The 21,955-nt window shown below is 42.8% G+C and overlaps 1 protein-coding gene across 2 annotated transcripts in view; it reads right to left on the bottom strand.

Annotated features, from left to right (window-relative positions):
• Nucleotides 1-2,509: 2,509 nt before the first annotated feature.
• The window catches only part of TRIM33 (tripartite motif containing 33), a 36,526-nt gene continuing 17,080 nt past the window's right edge, over nucleotides 2,510-21,955 (bottom strand). Inside the window, exons 6-20 of one of the 2 annotated variants that reach the window (XM_056511338.1) lie at nucleotides 19,772-19,886; nucleotides 18,778-18,924; nucleotides 17,283-17,400; nucleotides 15,652-15,896; nucleotides 15,276-15,440; nucleotides 14,278-14,478; nucleotides 13,186-13,318; nucleotides 12,161-12,224; nucleotides 11,701-11,860; nucleotides 10,391-10,737; nucleotides 8,614-8,737; nucleotides 7,578-7,652; nucleotides 6,600-6,752; nucleotides 4,887-4,937; nucleotides 2,510-4,804 (exon numbers count right to left, since the gene is read on the bottom strand). In XM_056511338.1, the coding sequence (XP_056367313.1) occupies nucleotides 4,592-4,804; nucleotides 4,887-4,937; nucleotides 6,600-6,752; nucleotides 7,578-7,652; nucleotides 8,614-8,737; nucleotides 10,391-10,737; nucleotides 11,701-11,860; nucleotides 12,161-12,224; nucleotides 13,186-13,318; nucleotides 14,278-14,478; nucleotides 15,276-15,440; nucleotides 15,652-15,896; nucleotides 17,283-17,400; nucleotides 18,778-18,924; nucleotides 19,772-19,886 (2,311 nt within the window). In that variant the 3' untranslated portion in view covers nucleotides 2,510-4,591. The remainder of the gene's footprint in view (nucleotides 4,805-4,886; nucleotides 4,938-6,599; nucleotides 6,753-7,577; nucleotides 7,653-8,613; nucleotides 8,738-10,390; nucleotides 10,738-11,700; nucleotides 11,861-12,160; nucleotides 12,225-13,185; nucleotides 13,319-14,277; nucleotides 14,479-15,275; nucleotides 15,441-15,651; nucleotides 15,897-17,282; nucleotides 17,401-18,777; nucleotides 18,925-19,771; nucleotides 19,887-21,955) is intronic. The other variant, XM_056511339.1, reaches the window with a different exon arrangement.

Here is a 21,955-nt window from a genome sequence, read left to right on the forward strand (position 1 = left end):
ACACAGGAACAGAACAATTAGAAACAATAACTTTAAAAAAAAAAAGTTAAATAGGATGATTCAGATAATACAATACCACGGAAACAGCACTTGGTTTTTTTGAAGAATCATATTAAAAGATGAGGCAAGTTTATTATGTGCAAAATGAGCCAGTTCCAGTACTGGAAGCAGGAAATAATTGAAGAATTAAAGAATGCCATGATTTAACCCTTCCAGGAAAATGTTTACATGTGAAACAAGCTTTGCACTGCACAAATCTGTATAGGATTATTTACATGTCCTGGTGCTCTGAGCCTAAACCCCCATTGCAGGTGAGCACAGGGAGCTGAGTCCTGCCAAAGTCCAGATTCCAAAATATCCCAGCACCTCTCTCTGTAGAAATTCCATAAATTCTAATGACAGCAGCTTCCAGCTGTGATTTCACTCAACAGAAAAAGCCCAAACTGTAATTCATACACTTCATAATCCACTTATAATAAAGATTCCCAAATTAACTGCAATTTTGGAAAGCTGATTAGATCCTGATAGATCAGAACAGAAAAAAGGATCCCCATAAGCCAAGTCAAAGTAGATGGAAGAGTTACTGCACACACACTTTGAGAAGACAAAATAAATCACAATACCCAAAGATACAACCCATATGTGCCATCTGTGTAAACTGTAGCATTTACATTTTTATTTTAAAAAAGTACCTCTGCTATTTGCTCAAACAGCTACTTCTTAAAAAAATATGGAACTTTCTCCAATTTTTTTTTTTTAATAAAATGCCACACCCTATATTGTCAGGAGCTGCTGCACTCTTTGTTTTTAAAAGCTAGGCTTGTGATTTGCATCCAAACTTCCCCATAAAATCATTATCCAAAGGAAAGGATTCCTGTCATGCTGACAGGCAGCTGACAAAGCAGATTTATTGCTTTTTTTCCAAGGAAGAGAGGGAGAAAAACAAGGAGAAGCCAACTGGGAAAAGCCAATTCCCAGTAAACCACACACTTGGTTCAAAATACAGTTGCAATAATCTAAACTTTTCCAGGTCAGCCAAAACCAGGTGATAAAACAGAATTTTGGGCTCATTTTAAGGACTTCTCCAGTGGCCTGAAATGTTTGATCCAGCACAGAGGAAAACCTCTCCACCCTTAACTGAGCATTTCTGTTTGAGGAGTTGGGAAAAGCCCCTTTTTTGGATAATTTTGTTTTTTTGGATAATAACTCTGCCTTATTGTGCTCTAGGCCACTTAATCCTGGGGCACAGCTAAATAAAAGCTCTGAGCCTGTTTAGGTGTTGAATTCCCACTCAGAATTCCACGGCAGGACCTGCTGAGGGCAGTGAGCAGCTCACACTGGGCACTTTGCACTTTTATTTCAAAAATAAATTGCTTTTTCCTTCTTTGGCTTAACTTAAAATTTCAGGGGCAACAAAAATTCTCAGCCAAAATGGAGACACAAATTTTTTGGGGAGTATTTGAAATGAGAGCAGAGTTGCACCAAGTGCCAGATTCCTCCTGCCACCCATGGATCACAATTTTACAGGATTTCCTGATGTAAACTGTGCCTGATTCCCCAGGTAAAACACTCACACCCAGCAGCTGGCACAGAGAATTAGTGGCTCGTTCATACAAACCCAAAATTTGCTCCTGAATGAGTTACAAACAGTGAGGCATCAAAAATTTGTTTCCACTGAGCAAACCCTTCCCAGTTTTGTGATGAACACCCAGACTACAGGATCAGAGAAGGGATTAACAGTTTATCTACCCTTTCAAATAATTTCAAATAGAACTTTGCTGCTTTCAAAACAATTACTGAATTGCTGCTTTGGGAGCTCCAAAATAAAGGGGAAGAAGAAGAAGAAGAGGAGAATATTTTGGTTCCTTGTGGAAAAGAACACTTGAGATTTCTTGCACACATTCATATTTCACATAATCCTACTGGTCACTGGGAATGGGTGGGAGGAGCAGGTCTGGAGGGTCAGAGGGGTTTGTGCAAGGGAGGAACTCGGGCTCAGCAAGGTCCAGCTCAGCTGAACTCTTGGTGTGAAGATGCTGAGCATGAGCTGGACAAGTTCTCCACCTGGAGTGAAGAGTTGGAGAAGCCACCACAAAGGAAAAGCTGTCCCAAAACCCTGGGAACTGTTCTGGGGTCTGGGTGGGGAGCAGAGGGTCCTGTCCCTGCAGCAGCTGGGGGGCACCAGCCTCCCTGGGGGGTTTGGGGTGAGTCCTTCCCCCTGAGCTGGGATCCCCTAAACTCTGCTGGGATCCCCTGTGCCCCATCTGGGATCCCCTGATTCCACCTGGGATCTCCTGGGATGCCCTGTGCCCCATCTGCCCCATCCCCTAAACTCTGCTGGGATCCCCCTGAGCTCTGTCTGGGACCCCCCATGCCCTGGCTCATCCCCAGGGTCTCTGCAGGATCCAATTTCCAGCTGCTGCCCAGGGAAGAGCTCAAAAGGTGCTGCCTGAAGGTACCAGAAGTGCCATAAAAACAGGAGCCCCGAGTGAAGAGAGTTCACAGAATCTTATTTTCATGATAATTTTAATAATATTCCTTTTGCAAAATGAAGCTGAGAAACTAGAAATGCATAAATAGGCAATACACAGAGCCATGAAATGATCCCTTGTCACTACCAGTGTCCTATTCACACATCAGCCTTTCCACAGGCAAAGTTGTTGCTCTTTGACAATTTCATATGTTGAAGTGGAATTAATTTTCCTTTCACATACAAGCTGGTAAAAAATAAACTTCAAACAGCACTGTTAATGTCTGAGAAATTAAAAAAAAAAGTCAAACAAAAACAACCAACCAGTTTGAGTTTGAAGTGTAACATTTGAGTAAAGAAGTGAGCTGGAAGTTACAAACATCTTCAGTCCCCTCATTTATTGCAAGAGAAAGAATCCCAAGGTACACAGACCTGGTTCTTATAAAAGAAACCAAATCTGCAGTGATTTGCATAAAAACTGCTGAGAGCATTTCTCAATTGGATATTGTGCTAAAATATTTCTCTTTACCAGGATGGCAAAGCCTGTTCAAAGCCACAGGAAGTGCTGAGCTCACCAAACCCCAGGGATCTCCCACACAACTGCTGGATCACAAAGTGATGGCAAACAGACTCTGCCACCTCCAGCTCATTGCTTACATGAATTCTTCAACTTCCTTGAACAAGATCAACATGAAGGCCAGGAATTGTATTTCTGTACTTGTGTCAGTAAAGAAATCAACTTCTTGAGCTGTAACTCCTTGTGGTTCCATGATTTCTAACCAGGAATGCTGGGATGGAGGCAGTGCAAGGGAAGGCACTGCAGAGGTGCCTCAGGGGTTACTGAGGGAATTGGGAAATTGTTCTGTTCTCACTCCTTGACCAAAAACCACTCAAGGCCAAACCCTGTGCAAGTGCTTTGTTCAATGGATGGACAGGCAACCCAAACTCAGACTGATTCCAATCTTCCTGCACATTTCCCTCACAAGCTGCTTCTGAAGAAAGTTCTGAGAAGTACTCTAAGAAAAATAAGACAGAACCTCAAAATGAATGCAATGTTAGAAATAGCATATATTACAAATCTTTTCTTGATAGGAACAATCAATAAGAATACATATTAGCTTAAAAACAGTTCAGCAAATGTTGCTGACCTGCAAGAAATCTCAATTCACTATTTACAAATAAGACAAAGTGAATACAGGAAATTTTACACATTTGGTAGTTAATAGGTTATTGTTTGCCGAGTGGTCTATTAGAAACTGATATTTAGGAAGACTGGAAAAACACCCCAACCAGTTATTACCTCTTGAGTCTATATTTAAGTACAGAAAACTAGAGAATGAATACTGGAGAGAACATTCTGCCTCGTCAGGGGTCAGGGACAGATGACAACGCTGAGACTTCTGCCATGGATGCCATTAAAATGTTCTGGGTACAGGACTTAATAAATACACCTTGTCCTACTGAAAGGGGTTGGAGCCACCAGCTTAGCCTTTCATCTAAAATCTCACATTCCTGCACTTGCCCATTCAGAACAGTTTAATGATTTTTCTTTCTTCTTCCTGTTGCTATACATAAAATGGAGTAAAGAAAGCAAAATGGCAACAGCTGGATGGACACAGATCAGTTATTCACAATCCTGCTTCAATGAGATGATCAAAGCAACGACCAACACACACTTGAGTGGACACAGAGGGGATTTCAGGAGCTCTGCTCACACTTTACACTGCAGGGAAATCAAGGTACAGTCACTGAGTGGGTCCAGTCCTGCAGATCGTGTCACTACACAGTCTTATCTGTGCATGGAACATCTCCTATCAAATCTGCTTCTCTTCAACATTCCTCCACCTCTGGCTGTGACACCAGGAGGAATGTGTCCCCTCCCATCAGGAAAAGAAAATATAGCAAGTAATCAAGGAAAAAAAAAGTACAAACCACCAAAAATTTACAATACAGGTATTTTCCCCTTTTGATGAGAATGTTTTTCTGTACAAGTGTTTTTTGTTATCTAATACTGTTTAAAAAGCTATCAGCTTCTTCAAGATGGCCACTGTAGGCATGATAATATTCCAGGAACACTTAAATAACAGTTTTTACAATAGATTTTAGGTCCATGTCATTAGATCACTTTATATGCACTGGTCTCTCATCTGATTTTAGGCGTTTTCTACGTGGTTGTATAAAATCTTCATCGGAGTCCTCAGTTATTTCACCATCATCCTCTTCCTGCTCAAATTCAGGCAAAGGCTGGAAGGTCCTGTCTGAGTAGAGCTCTGTAAGTTTATCTTCAAAGTACAATGCAACTGCCTTCCCTGCCTGTGCTACTTCTGAATCAGCCTGTGGATGAAAGAAGACAGGAATATTCACCTGTTGGAAATGCACATCCCTTCACCAAGTGTGCATGGTCTGAAACGCTTACCTTCAAATTAATCTCTTGTGTTTCTGCATAAACTTGAACAACTTTCATCATCTAAAAAGGATACCAGAGTCAAAAAAAATGAAATTATAATCCTTTCTAAAGTTACGAGATGCACAGGATTGGATGACTAAAGTCAGCCATAACAACAGCACAGTTTGTTATGGTTTGTTGCTTTAGTTCCCAAACTTAGGCAGCAGGTTTAAAACAGTCTTAGGTGCTAAATAAACCTTCAACAGAACACACAACTCTTGTACAAGTGGCTCCCAGCCATTTTCTACTCATGACTGCTTTCTCCAGGATAAACTGGAGTTGCTTGGACATGATAGTGGGGAAGTCTCCTTAGGAGAGAAGAGCTCCAGGAGATTTTTTTTCCTTTTCTTTCTTTCTTTTCCTTTACCCCACTTGCATTTCTGCTTTGGAAAAGCTTTTGGCTTAGAGGCACTCGACATGATGCTGCTGTGAGAGGTCAGAGTGACTCAACTTTTGCCATGAGCCAGGCAAGCTGAAACACTTTTTTTTTTTTTCTTTTTAAAAAAAGTAAGAAAAAAATCACCACATCCCTCAGTCCTTCCTCCCTTGTTGTACTCTGGTCTCTAAGAGCTGCAGCATGTTTTCCTCTAGAGTGGATGCTTCATTAGTTGCCTTGATTGAGAATTTCACATAATTACCTCATTAGCCTCCCCTAATGCAGGGACATAAAGGAGTTGGGGCTGTGAAAGTCCCAAATGCTTGTGAGCAGCTCCAGCATCACATCATTGCCCCTGATTTTTCCTAGAGAGGTTTTAATTGTAGCTTTGTGCAGTTCCTTCAGTTTCCTTCTGCACAGGGCCAGAAATGCAGCCCAAACACTGCAAGTCCAGGTTACATTTTACAGAGAAATAAGAAATATTGGCTGCTTTCTGCATTTCTAAGGTCAGAAGAAAGCCATTCCCTGTGATGCCTTTTGTCATCCTTGCTTTAAAGCATCTCAAAGATCAGAACCCTCTTAGCTCCTGCTTAGTTTCAGCACAATATCACCTTTTTTTTTTAATATTCAGATTTTTTCCATTCCTTCACATAGCAGTAACATTCAGATCATTTATCTCCCCAGGTCACATTTCAGGTGTAAGGGATGTTTCACTACCAAATGGGATCTTTGCAAAATTAGTAAAAAATATGACCCCATACCCAAGTTATCCACTGAAAACTGATTTTTGTGAGAGCCCAACTACCAAGGAGCTCAAGTAGGAAGATTAATAAAAATCTTTGTTGGATTCAGCCTGAGGTACTAAAACCAGAATAACTTCAGAAAGGCAGATTTCTCCTCAGTAGAGGACATTTCTCAGTGGATTCTGCCATATTCCATGGGTATAAAACGATTACCTGGGCACCTTGAGACACTTTAAGGACTCTTTGGTTGTCTTTATGGCACTTCCTAAGCACTTCTACAATCAATCAATCTGATGCACAGTAACCAGGTCACCCTGCTCCTCACTCACAGATACCACTGAGTACATTTTAGAAGTTCCCTCTGCTCTCCCCATTTAGCTAAAAACAAAGTTACTCTGCAATTGCAGAGTTTTGTTTGGTTTTTAAGTGTCTGATTCAGCATCTGCTCCAAAAGCAGAAGTTACAGCTGGAAGCAGAGCCTTTCACAGGAGAAGCTGCACAATCAGATTGAAATAAATCTTACTCTAAAATGAGCAATGGTGTTCAGATTGGAAGTTAACATACTTCATTAAACCTTTCACAGTTCTTGAAGATCAACCGGACATCAGCCACGAAGTCCTCGGGGGTCTGGTAGTGCTGGGAATGTTTCTTCTGCAGTTTCTTCTTCACTGTGGATAAATCCATTGGTTTCTTTATGATTTTATAGTAGTTTGGTATCTGTAAAAAACCAACAGGGATTTATCACTGAATGGTGCAGAGCTCACAGCTGAATTTCTACACTGAAGGTATCAATCCCTCAGTCTCATCACACATTTCAGGCATGTTCAGCAAAGCAGAACAATTTCCTTTCCTCAAACTGTTTGAAAAGTTCTTTATAAGAGTGTGGAGTGACAGAGCAAGGGAGATTGGTTTTAAATTGAAGGAGGGTAGATTTAGATGGGATACTGGGGAGAAATTCTCCTGCCCCTGGAAGTGTCCAAGGCCAGGCTGGACAGGGCCTGGAGCAGCTGGGACAGTGAAAAGTGTCCCTACCCATGGCAGGGGTGGCACTGGATGGGCTTTAAGGTCCCTTCCAACCCAAACCACTCTGGGATTCTGGGATTCTTTCCAACCTTCAGTGTCTCTCACAGCACAGCAAAGCTGCTCATTACAGTTCTTCTTTTACAGCTGAAAACACAAAGTCAAAGCAGCTTCTTCCCTCCTCTCACTCAAAAGTTTGTCCAAAAAACCCCAAAAAGCTCTCCTAAAGCATTTTGAGTTTCATGGGTATCCTGAGACATCCTGTTCCAATTCAGTAACTGCTAATTGGAACTATTTTTAAATACCTGTTTTGGAGACTGGGAGTGAAGCATCTGCCTGGAGAAGCTCCAGAATCAGCTGCTCTCCCTCTCAGCCCATGAAATGCTGGATGACTGCCACAACTTTCAGACTGATCAAGGGAGACAAGCTCCTGGTGGAAGAAGTCAGCTCCTTCCCAAATTCAACTCCAGACTCTCAGGGCTGTTAGACCAAGTGCAAATCAGTGTTTTTCAGGAGACTCACCGAGGCTGGGACTGGCTCTTGGAACTCAATGCTCAGCTCGTGGCAGTACAGGTAAAGCAGGAGGCGTTCACATTTCTTATAAAAAAATAAACAGGGGCAGATTAATATTCTTAATTTATCCCTAGCCCAGAAATTCATACTTTAAATAGGCTTGGACTTTAACAAGTTAGTACTAGAAAATTAAAATGCAATTCCCTCAACTTAATAAAAAAATGTAAAGTTCTTAGAGGGCAGAGTTGAGAGGCAGAACCCCATTTACTGTTCACAAATATCCTCTTTGTTTTATCCCTCCTAACCAAAAGCCTAGGGCTGAAGTCAGGCATGGAGAGATGTTCTAATGTGCTGCAAATTAAAAAATAAAATACCAGCTACAACCACTTTTACTGCTTTTGTCCATCCACAACACATGTAACAGAAATGGACTGAGCTCCAGACTTTTCCCCACAAGACAAAATTGAACAGGCTGAAAGCAGAGCCAGAGTTTCTATAAATTCCCTGTTGAAACATTTTCCCTTGCTTTTCTTGTAATTCCTTTAGAGGAATTTGATTTGATAATACTCTTAACACTACACAGTGTTAAAAATAAAAATAAAGCTAAAAAGAATTCTGATTGTCAAGGTCATTACAACTCCCCAGGAATGCACCTGAATACTTGCAGCACCTCTCACAGAATGCACTTCAACACACCAAACTTACAGAGTTATTTTTATGCAAGTTACATCCATGCTAAACACAAAGAACTTTTAATTAAGTGCATGTTAAATGATGCATTTAATTACAGAATTTGTGTTAATGCTAAATTTTAGCTCCTAAGTAATAACAGTCCCAATGCACTGGGCACTCCCATGGTCACCAACACCTTGGAGATGTGGCCACAGCAGGAAAAACCTTATTCATCATTTTGAGTTGTTCTGCAAAGCCATAACTACATTTAATTTGCTTCAACCAAAGCAAAACCATCTCCAGTCAGTGGGGAGAGCTGATGTGAGAAAACACTTTTTCGTGGGAAGCAGATTCCTGCAGGTTTGAGACTCACCCTTTGGTCCACAGGACTCAGGCCTTGTGCTGTCTTCCCCTTCTTGCTGTGCTGGGAATTGTCACAATCATATTCCACTTCAGGTTTGCTCAGGTCTCTGCAGAATGTACATATCCACTCTCCACTAAAGAGAAAAACACAATTATTCCACACATCCAGGGATAAATTCTCACCAGTGATTACTACAAATAGTTTTTACTCGCTCTTACAGATTCACATGCTACTGCAGAAAAGGATTTGATACCCAAAGCTTAGTGCTCACAATAATTCTGCCAGTCAAGGCCATTTTCCCTGCCCTCATATGATGCTTTAATATTTTAAAACACCTTTCTCACCTTGCCTTAAAATGAACTTTAAACAACAGAATAATTGTTAGACTTTACACAAACAGATAAACAGAATAAGATTCTGTTATGAGATAAACACTGATCACAAACAACTTAGGCAAGGCCTTGGAAATGCAATTTTTGTACCACCCAGAACAAGATGATTTTGGAGGAAACACCACTTTGGGTTCTGTGAATGTTATACATCCATATTATGGTATTGGCTTTTTGCAAATATTAGGGTGGATACTGTATATGTGGTGTTGAAATGGTTTTTAAGATAAAGCTTTCTCTAGTTTAGTTTTAGTTTAAGCTGATAGTGACTTTGTAGTAAGTGAACTGCCTGTTTGGTTGGGCAACACCCAGTTACCAGCAATGACCATCTGGAATTGGGAAAGAAATTAAAGACCACATTAATTGAAGCTCAAATTAAGACTGATAAGAAAAAATCCAAGAAACACACATGCTCTAAAATGGCATACTCAAGGAGTGGCCATGCAAAAAGTTCTGGAATACAGAAATTAACTTTTAGAGAAGCTGGAATATGCATGACAGGTCTATGAATATGTGTAGTGTGTCAGGTTGATATGGCCAGAAATGTGGATTCTGTCACCATCTGTTAACCCAGCTGGGGCAGTGCCCCTGATCTCCTGGCACACATTATCTGCTCATGGGCCATCTTTAAACCAGCTGGGCAATCATCTTTATCTTCCCACAGCCCATCCTCCCTCCAGGAGATATCTCCTGTTCATGGCCACTGAGTCCCAGGGCATGACTGAAAAATTCCATCATCCCACTGGGAGATGCTCCAGCCAGGGGAGGAGCCAAGCCTTTCCTACCCAGATAAAAACTGAGATTTTGGACACCAAGGCACCTTCTTTCCACTGCATTCCAGAGGAAAACCAGACCTTTCCACATCATCCCTGGAGCTTCAGAGGAAACTGCACCTTCTCCAGGAGCACTGCTCCAGCTGAACCACATCTGCCACTGCAGGAGGATGCAGCCACCATTGAATGGGACTGTGCCAACACCCTGACTGACTGACGGGTGTCAGCTTGGATTCTGACTCTGGCAGGGTTGGGATTGTTCTTTGTGATACTGTATATCTATTTTAATTTTCCTAGTGAAGAACTTTTATTCCTAATTCCCATCTCTTTGCCTGAGAGCCTCTTAATTTCAAAATTATAGTAATAATTTGGAGGAAGGGTGTTTACATTCTCCATTTCAAAGAGAAGCTCCTGCCTTTATTGGCAGACACCTGTCCTTCATACCAAGACATATGAGCTGATATATTTAAGGGGTGTCTCCAAAACAGCAGGTGTGCTCTTGGCTGAATGCTTTTACTTTATTGTTTGGCTCTTACTGTCTTTTATTAAACTTTGTTTCATTCAATTTCACCAGGAAAGCGACCCTCGCTTTTCCCAGCGCACCACCCCAGCCCACAGCGGTACCTGGGGAAGCTGAGCAGTGTGGGGACATGACAGGTGAGGTGGAACACCTTGGGGCACTTCTCACAGCACAGCAGGTCCCCCCCATTCTGGCACACAGCACACCAGTCCTCGTTGGGGTCGTCGTCCTTGTTGCTGCCCTCTCCGGCCGCGCGCGCCGAGCGGTGCATGAGGCTCCGCACCGGCGACTTGCCGTTCACCAGGCTGTGCCCAGGCTGCTTGCAGCTCTCGCTCACATCTGCTGGCTCTGTCTTCACGTGGTTCTCCAGGCCCCCCAAAGCTTCCAGCTCACTCTCCAGGTGTAAGTTTGTGGACAGAGGTGGTGTCAGGCTGCTCTCGGGGCTGCTGAGCTGCAACGACAGGAGCGCATGGCAAAACAAGAGTTGATTTTACAGCAGCGTCTTTCTGCCTGTGCTGGAATTCTGAAGCCTCCCACCATTCAAAGGCAGCATGCTCATATCCCCCAAAAAAACAGGATATCATGAGGAAGAGCTGAGTTGCACACAAGGAAGAATTCACAAGGAAGAGATGAGCTGCACACAAGGAAGAATTCAAAAGGAAGAGCTAAGCTGCACATAAGGAAGAATTCACGAGGAAGAGCCAAGTTACACACAGGGAAGAATTCCTTTTTACTGACTGAAATCATCATCTTACTCACAGAAATAGGTATTTTCAATGTTTAAATAAGTCAATATTAGGTACTGGTGACTTAATTTGTTCATGTGCATAAATGGAGAAATTAAAAAGTATTAAAGACTGCTTTTTCAAATGGCCTTTCTTTGAAGAACACACTCATTTCTTCTGATATATATAATGAAAAATGCTCTAACAAGTCAAACACACTAAGTCATTAAAAGCTGTTAATGACAGCTTCACTGTCATTAAGAAAAATCCTCAACTCCACCACCCTGTCCCTGCACACAATCCTGTTCAATCAAGCACAGTTGGGAAACACTGAAAAATATTCATTGGCTAATTATTTGATTTATACTTTGGTCTAAGAACTTCTGACTGACTGGAGATTTTCTGAATGCAATTACCTATGTGGGAACATCCACTATCAGTGGGTGACTCACAGCTTTTATTAATTAGGGATTAAAAGCAGCAATACACTGTATCACACTTCATTTTAATCATTAAAGACAAAATTTACATTATTGGCCACCATGTGCCTGGCAGAGCATTACCAGGGAGAAAATTCATCTTAGAATGAAGCTTTAGAGCAAAAATGCTTTTTTTTTTCTTTTCCCTTTCCAAATTGTTAAACATGCTGCCAGGAAAACCACAACACACTGGGCATAAACTAACTTTACCATGCAAGCACTCCTTCTGCCATCCTCTGTTTTTTCCTGCTTTACTGTTCCTGAGAAACTGCAGATCTCTTCCTCTGTGCCTGGCTCTTGCTTTACTTTCACCTGGTCAGCCTTGAAGCCAATGCCAGTTTTGTCAGCAGTCCTGCCCGAGGAGCCACAGCTGCAAAGACATCAGCATTTCAGGAGATAAATAAGAGGATAAATCAACAAAGAAGTTCAGGTAACTGTTTCCCAAAAGAAAGGCAAAGGGTGTCAGAACATTTACAACAGCTCCAATTTACAAGACACAGGAGAATCACAGTGCAGGAAAAAAAATTAAAAATATAAATCTTCATGTAAACATTATTCCATTCCTCAGTCACAGTTATGACAAAGCACAACTTGCCAACTGCCAATTCTTTTTTGGAATTCTTCATGTCTGATATTTTTTTTAGCCTGACAGTGTTCATGTGACACTCACCTTCCTCTGCTGCCTGTGCTGGAGGTGCTGGGGGGCCTCACAGGAGTGTGGGAGTTGGATAAACCTGCAAAGAAGCAGCACAGAAGCTGATTTGGTACAAGTTTACATTCACTGACTAATCTGAGTAACCCCAGAAATGCTGCAGGAATATCCTCATTTATAAGTCACCTAAGTCAGCTGCTCTCTCAGTCTCAACAAATCTAGCACATCAGATGAAATAAAAAAGTGACAACACACAGTTCTTAGAGCCCCAATAATTATTTCACCTAATCCAAACAGTGCTAAAGCCTTCAGACCATTACATCCTCAAATTTTAGGCACTGAGAGCCACCAACAAAGTCAAAGAACAGCTCTGCATGGTTGGCATGCAGGTTTTGAGGAACACAGGAAGCCCCACTGCTGCAGCCATTCAGTTACAGGATCTTACAAATCCTGTAGAACAAATCAAGACAAACCCCAAGTCCCAGAATGGTTTGGGTTGGAAGGGACCTTAAAGCTCATCCAGTGCCACCCCTGCCACTGTCCCAGCTGCTCCCAGCCCTGTCCAGCCTGGCCTTGGGCACTGCCAGGGATCCAGGGGCAGCCACAGCTGCTCTGGGCACCTGTGCCAGGGCCTGCCCACCCTGACAGAGAACAATTTCCCCTTACTGACTGAAATCATCTTCTTACTCAGAGAAATAGACATTTTCAATGTTTAAATAACTCAGTATTAGGTACTGGTGACTTAATTTGTTCATGTCCATAAGAAAAGCTCTACCATTAATTGGTACATTCAGAATGACCCTGACAGTGTCTCTCCATGTATCAGGAACACTGCATCCATGTCCTGGCAGTTTGTTACTATAAAGACATCTCTAAAGGAGGGTAAAATTTAAATTTCCATAAGAATCTATTTCTGAGCAAAACAAATTTTAACTAAAGCATCACTTCCCTTCTGGCAGGAAGTGGTAGGCAATTATTTTCTATTTGAATACCAGAAATACCCATCCCTTTCTGGAATCTCTAGAAAAACCCATCAGATTTACCTGATGACCCTGGAGACAGAGCTGAGGGTCCTGGGGAGGGATTCATGGTGCTTGTAGGCTGTGGGGGGAGGTGGCTGCCTGTGATGTATCTACTTAGCAGATTATCTAAACTACTGGAACCAGCATCTTCCAGCTGAGGAGAAAAACAGAAATCTGAATCAGAGATGTCTAATTCAACTTTCATACCAGTTCCATCTGTAAACTGTGACCAGTATCTTTACTAGAATTCCTTCTCCCTTCAGCTTTAACCCTGAATAATTCACCATTCAAGGCACTCAAAATACATCACTATTAATTATTCTACTGATATCTTCCCATAAGACAGTCTTGTGGGAGAAAGGAAGTGAACACACTAGTTGGGATTAATTAAAGTCTTAATTTCACAACAGGACATATTAAATTGATTAATAATAAATTGATTAATCTAAAGGTTACCAGGTGGAGCAGGTCAGCCCTAACTGGATAAAACAGTTGGATGCTGTCCTAGGTTACAATGTAAAGGTGTGCCCAAAAGTCTGTATTCTATCACCATCTGTTAAACCAGGTGGGGCAGTGACCCTGATCTCCATGGGAGATATTCTCTGCTAATGGGCCAGCTGTTAAAAACCAGCTGGGGCAGTGTTCTTTATGTTTTCACAACCCATCCTCCTACCAGGAGATCTCCTGTTCATGGCCAGTGAGTCCCAGGGCATGACTGATAAAATTCCATCATCCCACTGGGAGATGCTCCAGCCAGGGGAGGAGCCAAGCCTTTCCTACCCAGATAAAAACTGACATTTGGAACACCAGAGCAGCCTTTGCCACTGGATTCCAGAGAACAAGAGCCACCAGACCTTTCTACAGCATCACTGCTGCCACCACCCTGACTAGCAGGTTGTTCAGAGTATTCTGACTCTGTCAGTGCTTTTCCTTTGTACTATTGCATGTATTTTATTTTTTCCCTATTAAGTTGTATTTCTGACTTGGGAGTCTCTAACCAGTTTTGCTTTCACACCAGCATACACATGCCTAAGAGAAGAGCTGAAGATCTTAATTCTACAACTTTAAATGCTAATTAAATGCCAATCAGCAGAGAGGAGGAGCAGCACTGACCTGGATGGGAGGGATGTCAGGCAGGGAGGGCAGGTTCTCCGGGTTGGTGACGGACGGGATGAGCTCGATGGCCGACACGGACGGGCTGGTGGGGCCGCGGTTGGCGCTGGCCATGGTGGCCGTGGTGGGGCTGGTGGGGTTGATGGTGGTGTTGTGCACCGACACCACCGGGAAGGGCCCGGCGTGGCCGGGGTTGGAGTGCTGGGGAGACACAGACAGCGGGCTGGGACACGGGGACACGGCAGCGCCACCGCCGCGCCGCCCCGGGGACAGACCTAACCCCAGCGGGGCAGAAATCACACCCCCAGCTAGCACAGCACCTGCCAGCACTGAGGGCAGAGCAACTGCTGCTCTTCTTCCCTTGGAAAGGAAAAAGTACTTCATGTGGCTTGATTTTAAACACTTCTTCCACCAAATCATTTTGTTTTTCTTAAAGCAATTGCTTCCTCCAAAGATAAATTAGACATGTACACTCTAAAGCTATCTTCACTTACTTTTTATCCTGTTTCAAGTAATATAAAGTCACTTTTGGTACTTCAGTCACATTAACATGCATTGTCAAGGATTTTTATTCTTAATGGCATGCCGAGCTCTGCATCAATGCTTCAGGTGTGAATTTAAAAACACTTCAGCAGCTGCTTGAATCAAAACCCCTCACCTACATCACTTTGAACTTCACTACTCCTCACTATTCTCTAATAAACCTCTGAATGTTCTTTTCAGCTGAATGCCACTGAAAAGTGCAAAAGGAAACGTTTTGCTTCCCAGAACTAAACTGGGATACAAACATTAGATTTCATTTCCACCCCTAAGGTTTGATTTCCTTACGTTCAGCAAAACTGTCACAGCACAGTAATGCAACATGGAGTAGGAGCATGTAAATGTGTGTAGCTGTGAGCTACAGGGGGACACAGAAACACATTTACAGCTGGAGGTACCATCTACTGGAATGAAAGTCTGGCACAATGGCACAAATGAAGCGTGTACACAGCATATACTTGTCTTTGAAGGTGAGGTTGCATCATGGAGTACTGAGGTCCATTGTGGCGTGGGATTCCTGGTATACGAGCAGCATTCTGAGCCATTCTCATCTGATGTGCTTGGAAAGCCCCACAGTTCATGTTACCCCTCTGCATGGTCTGCATGCTGATCAACCTGGGAGGCTGCAAGGGTTTGGGTTTTTTAAAATTTGTGCTTTTAACATGGAGAAAAGAAGCCCATCCAGTAGTAACATAACATCAAGCAAAGCTGTCACATTAAAGTATCTCAAATCTCAAAAGATTTTAGTTTATAAATTTCTTTGTAAGTTTAGATTTGACAGGGCAATTTGAAATCTCAGTGTTATGGTGAAAGAAGAGCACACAAGGGACTCACCTGCTGCTGCATGACTTGGGGGCTGCTCTGCCTGGGCACAGATGCAGATGGCTGGGCCATCCTCATCTGCTGCAGCTGCTGGTGTTTCTGGGCATACACTTGCTGCTGCATGTGCTGCAGTCGAAGCTGGGCCAGGTTGATTTGTCCTGGAGCTTTGTTGACGTGGTTTGTTCCTGGAGGAGTTTGCCCAACCACTACATTGGGAGTGTAACTAGGGGTCGGTTTGTTTTCAATGACCAGGTTACCTAAAAAACCCCAAAAGAAACAATCAACAGTTAAATCTCATCATCCTCCAAAGGCTGGAATATGTGGAATATTCAGATTTTTTAATGCAGTTTTCTCAGAGCAATTTAAGCTTGACATTTCCTCTTTATGTCTTCAATAACCATATATGATAAAAGCAAAAAGAGAACACAGACTACAAAAACTAACTTCAAAATTAAAAACATGATATGTGAGGGAAGAGTGAGAGAACTGGAACTGCACAGCCTAAAAGCCACAACAGACAGAAATGACTTTTCTATGTTCACAAGAAATGGACAAGATGAAAAATAAATCAGAAAACAAACATGTGGAGCATGAAGTTTCTTTGTCTAAAGAAGCAAAGCCTGGCAAGAGATATTTGAGTGTCACTGAGTGACTTTGAACAGGTTCTACAAACACAAACACTGCTACAAGCAAGTCCTGCCTTGCTCCTGTGTCATGGACCATGTTGCCTCTCTAGATAACTCCTGTCCTATTTTGATATGGAAAAGGCAAAATGTTGATTTTTGACTGTAAATGTGTACTCATGGAATCTGAATGACCCTTTTTATTAAGGCTGACAGTTTCCTTTCTGTTTCCTGTCTGCCCCAGAGAACAAACATCCTAGACTAAAGACAGGAACACCCCAATCTGGATGGTGGGCTCAGAGCAAAAAGTGAGTACACACAAAAACTGGCATTTTAATCAGATTTTCTATGAGATTTTTATCCAACAGAGAAGTACACAAGCAGGTGCTAACAGGTACCTCTGTCTCACTGTGCTCTGCCCTCTTCTCTCATTTAAAACCTGTATTTTGCAAACTCCAAGTGATTATATTTAATATACTGGAAATGGTAGAGGTCCAGTGCCCAATCCAGAGAAGCTGTGGATGCCCCTGGGAAGTGTCCAAGGCCAGGCTGGACAGGGCTTGGAACAAGCTGGGATAGGGAAGATGTCCCTGCCTATGGCAGGGGGTGGGAGGAGAGGAGCTTTAAGATTCCTTCCAACCCAAACTATTCTGAAATTTTGTTCTATGATTATGAAAACAAAGTACCAGCACCTTTTCAGCTGCTCAGTGCACCCTCATGGCAGGAGGTGGGATGGGATGACTTTTAACATCCCTTTCAACCCAAACCACTCTGTGATTCTGTGATTAGGGCCATTCCTAGAACCATTCCCACTGGAAAACAACATCCATTTAGAGAAAGCTTTGCTGATAGAAAGAACAGAGCAGATAAGAGGATAATCAGGACTGGATGGGTTATGTCAAGAGAGTTTTTGTCTCCTGCATTAAGTGATGTATTGCACTGCACTCACTCCTGCTGGATGAACACCTCCAGCTCAGAGATTTTCCAGTATCCCAGAATAAGCCCCCACAGTTTTCTCACCCAGGTTGACAACGTTCTTGGCCCAGAAGGTGGGGTCACAATGGAAGCGGATGGCGCCGTTGGCAGCCGGGACGGGATCGCACCGTGCCTTGAGAATGTGCCGCAGCTGGAACGTAATCTGAGCAAACAGAAACATCTGCTGACATGGACATCAGGGAGAAACAACAAGGGTGTGTTTGCCCAGAGTCTAGGCCAGGGAACACCAACAAGGACTGGCAGCAGCAAGTTTGGTTCATAGGCTGGAAAACTCTCAATTCATCAGGAAAATCCCACATTGTAAAACTTCTTTATCCTTTTTCTGAGGGTTGCAGAGCAGCACTGTTACACCCCAACATCACTGCAGTGAAACACTGGGGTGCCTCCACAGAGCTGACCCCATTCCTTCTACACTAAACCCTTATGGCAAAGAGAGAATTGTGGCACAATTGCTTGGCTCTGTTGTAAGATCTGAAATTGAAGATACAGTGCCATGAAAGGCCATGAAGGACCCCCAGGCAGAACAGGTGTATCCTTTGGATTAAAAAGATTTGACCTCATTTGTGTCCTAATCTCACTCTGGATATATTTGATGCCCCTGCTCCTCTGTTTGTGGCTCAGGACACGTTCCCAGGCTGGGGGAGCTGGTGTCAGAATGATGGTCTGTGCTAACAGTGCTGAGCACACCCCTGGGCCTGCAGGCAAACAACCTGCACGTGCAGAACTGGGAGTGTTCCTGCCAAGAAAAGTGAATTACCCTTTTGGTTACACTTGACTTTGTGTCTGACCTCACTCCGGGTACATTGGAGCTTTTCCCCTCTCTGGACACAGGGACTGAGACAAAACTGTGCAGCTACATGAGGAGTGGCTTTGTTCTGCTGGAGAAGAGGGGCCTGAGGTCAGACCTCACTGGGGGCTGCAGCTTCTTCCTGAGGAGCAGCAGAGGGACAGCTCTGCTCTCTGGGACAGTGACAGCACCCAGGGAAGGGCTGCAGCAGGGACTGCCCTGGGTACCTGCTCTGCTCATGGAAAGGACCCCAAACCAAAACTTGCAGAGACAGAAAGTGGCTGAGTAGCATCTCCTTCCTGGACAGGTCTCAGCAGTGCAGAGCTCCCAGAGCTGCACTGCCTGCCTGGCTCAAGTGACATGCCCAGGAGATTTCAATGAGAAGTTCCTTGGTGGGGCTCAGCCTGGAGAGTGAGGAGAGACCTCACTGCAGTCACAGCTTCCTTGTGGGGGGAAGGGGAGGAGCAGCTCTGATCCCTGCTCCCTGTGACAGGGACAGGAGCCAGGGAAGGGCTGGGGCTGGGTGAGAGGAGTTTAGCTTGGACACCAGGGGAGTTTCCTCCCCCAGAGGTGCTGGCACTGCCCAGGCTCCCCAGGGAATGGGCACAGCCCAAGGTGCCAGAGCTGCAGGGGAGTTTGGACAGTCCCAGGGTGGGATCTGGGGTGTCTGTGCAGGGCAGGAGCTGCACTGGCTGCTCCCTGTGGGTGCCCCTCCTGCCGGGCTGCCCTCACCAGGCGCTTGCTGTAGAGCAGGGCGGTGCTGCTGCCGCTCGCGATCGCCCAGTTGGTGAAATTCATCACGTGCTTCACTTGTCGTGACAGACCAGTGATGTCGTTCTGCTGCTGTATCAACTTCATCTGTCTCTCCTTTGTCACGTTCTGCAAAGAAACAGCAACTTTACTACAACTGGGCTTTCAGATGTAGGAGGAAAATGCAAACTGCTGTCAGATTTTGGATCAAAAGGAAAACATCCCAAGAAAATTTTAACAAATGGCAGGTAAACAAGAAAAGCCAAAATTCATGTAATTTTAAATTATTTATTTTGCTCCTTCCTTTCAGGAAGATTCGATTTCCTTGTCAAGTAATTGTTCCTTAACCAGGAAAAATCTATTGTGATTCATCTGATCCTAAATTTTTCATGTCATGGCAGGCTGGCCATATGCACTGAACCAACTTCTTACAAGGAATTTCCTCTCTTCAGATAAAACTGATAATAGTAAGTTAAATTTTCATGGACTTTAATCAAAGTCAGAATGCAATTAGTCAGAATGTACCATCTGCAAAGGATGAATGAACTCATGGTCTCCTTTATTCTGCTGTATTATACAACCTAAAATACCAACATTACCCCTTCATGTACAAACACACATGAGACTGCTCTGTCTGTTCTTACATGAACTTTAAAAAGCTATTTGAGGAAATTATTAAATTATACACACCTTAGAATTATGTTATAATACAGAAATATGGCAAACAGAACATGAAAAGGAGATTTTCAGACCCTCCTCTACAATGAGCCAAATTTTGAAACAAGGCAGAGACACAAAACTGAAGCAGGCCCAGGCTCTAAGGAGGAGAAACAAGAAATTTAACTCCAGCACAGCACTCAGAGGAGCTGCAGAACTACAACACCTGCAGTCACACCAACCAAAACATTTTCAAATGTGAGTCCTCAACAGAAGACTGGAAACTCAACACCACCATTGCTTTTTATTTCAAGTGTACCTCAAGGTGCTGTAGGAGAGATTTTCCCTTTTTATTGATTTCATTGATGAGGGTGAATATAGCCACTTTGATTTCCTGTTCTACTCGTTTGTTGGTTTCATTTACTTCTTTTATCCTAAGAAACAAACAAAAAACACAATGGGTTGTCAGTCACTTTACACTTCACTGAAAAAATAAAAAAAATGACAACTTGTTTTATTTCAAATATTATGAAAGCCCTTGTAGTTTACACACTTTATACAGAGAAATAACCAGCCACAATCATGTGTCTGTATGTACATTTATATATTTATACCAAATCTTGCCACTCACTATGAAAAATTTATAACCAATGCTTTAAACTTTTAAGATAACTTATATTAGCCAGAAAAGAAATCAACCCTGAATTTCAAATTATTTCTTCTCTTGTTACAAAATTCTTACAGACCTGTAATTAATACTCAATAAAGACAAACATTTCACTTCTGATGTGCCTGATATTAGTCTAGATTACTCTCTTGTGAGATTTTTATACCCTCTTCATCACTGCCATTTTTCCTCAGTTTTAGTGCATTTGCAGCATCTTCACACTCAACAAACCATCTTGAGCTCTGTCCACAGAATCTGAAATACAGCATTTCTTAAACTCATGGGAATTCTGGATTTATTTGATCCTGTACTGCCTTAATCACCAAGACCACACTGCAGCAGAATTCTCTGCCATCAGCCAGTGTGAAGATTTAAGTTGCCCTTTTTTAAAGGCTTTTTGCTGCCAGATCAAGGATGTGATGTCACAGCCACAGGACCAACACTCACAGCCTGATGATGAACAGTGCTGGGGCCAAAGCCCTTTAGGGCACAGCCTGGTCTCCTACTCCCAAAAACACCCAACCAACCCTTCATTAAGTCCATGGCATCCACCCTTGGCTTTGGCACCCAATAATTATTCCAGCAGAGCTGTTCCTACAACAGATGATGGCAATTCCACCATCTGCCAACACTGACAATTGTAATACTTTCATTTTTCCCATTCTCTGAAGTTTTTAGGATGATGGATTTTGTGTCTTACACACCAGCAAAGCACTGGAATGAATTGTCTCACCTGCACCAGGCATTTGGCTCAGGAGAAAATTGAAATCTTGACACAACTCAATCCCACTCTGCAGAAATTCACTGAATTCCCTGAAGCCAGAAACTCTTGGGCAAAACCCCCCCAGCATTACAATGTGTTACTCATATGTGCATCACCCATTCTGGCCTGGAATTTCTATCAGAGAATGTTTTGTGACATTTCTTGAGCTATCAGTTTAATTATTGCCTATGTGACTGCACTTCTGCCTCTTCAAATGTGTAAAAATTCTACACTTCACAATACTGTTGTGTCTTGGGACCTTTCAAAGACTTCCATGGAATATCAGCCCATAAAAATACCAATTTACATTGCTTCCCTCTTCACACATTTGCTTCTGTCATGCTGTTCTTCCTCCCTCACATTTTTTTTTCTTTTTAATGTAGATGTCACCACAAGGAGTTAAAAATTTGCATCAGAACTTCTCTTTCTATCTTTGGTGCACATCCTCCTCCTGCCCTGGTACTTTCCACCCCCAGCTGATGTGTCATTTTGCAAATGACCTAAAAGCTGCAGAAGGTTCACAAAACCACTGAGAGTCAGGGTGGAAATCCCTGGGCTGCAGCACAGCCACGTCACCAAGGGGTGCAAAGGCACAGGGATCACGTGCTGCCCCTGCCTCCAAATTCAGTGATGCTCAATTTCAGGTAACCCTGGAAATCTTAAATAAAGACCTAAAAAAAAACCCAATCAAAACCCCACAACCAACCACAATTTCCTATTCAAATTCACACCAAGTTTTTATTATACAGTTATCACAGGCCTTCATGTGAAATATAAAAATATTTCAGTATTTCAATCCTTTTGTCTCCTAGAGCCAACTTAGAAGAAATCATAGGATGGGTTTTCTTGCATTTTTTAGTCCTTTTTTTCTCCCCCATCCCCAAAGTGTAATAAATGTGTCACACCTTTGGTTCTATTCAAAGCTGTCACAAAAGACATAACCTTTAACATTTATTTCCTGTAAGAATTTCCAAGAGATGCAGAGTCTTGTAGGGGCAAATAAACATTATGAAAAGTAATTATGAGCTAGATTATTCTAGTTCCACCATCCATCTTACTGTGATTCATTAAAA

This window comes from Oenanthe melanoleuca, chromosome 26 (assembly GCF_029582105.1).
Source record: "Oenanthe melanoleuca isolate GR-GAL-2019-014 chromosome 26, OMel1.0, whole genome shotgun sequence".
Classification (NCBI taxonomy): Eukaryota; Metazoa; Chordata; class Aves; order Passeriformes; family Muscicapidae; genus Oenanthe; species Oenanthe melanoleuca.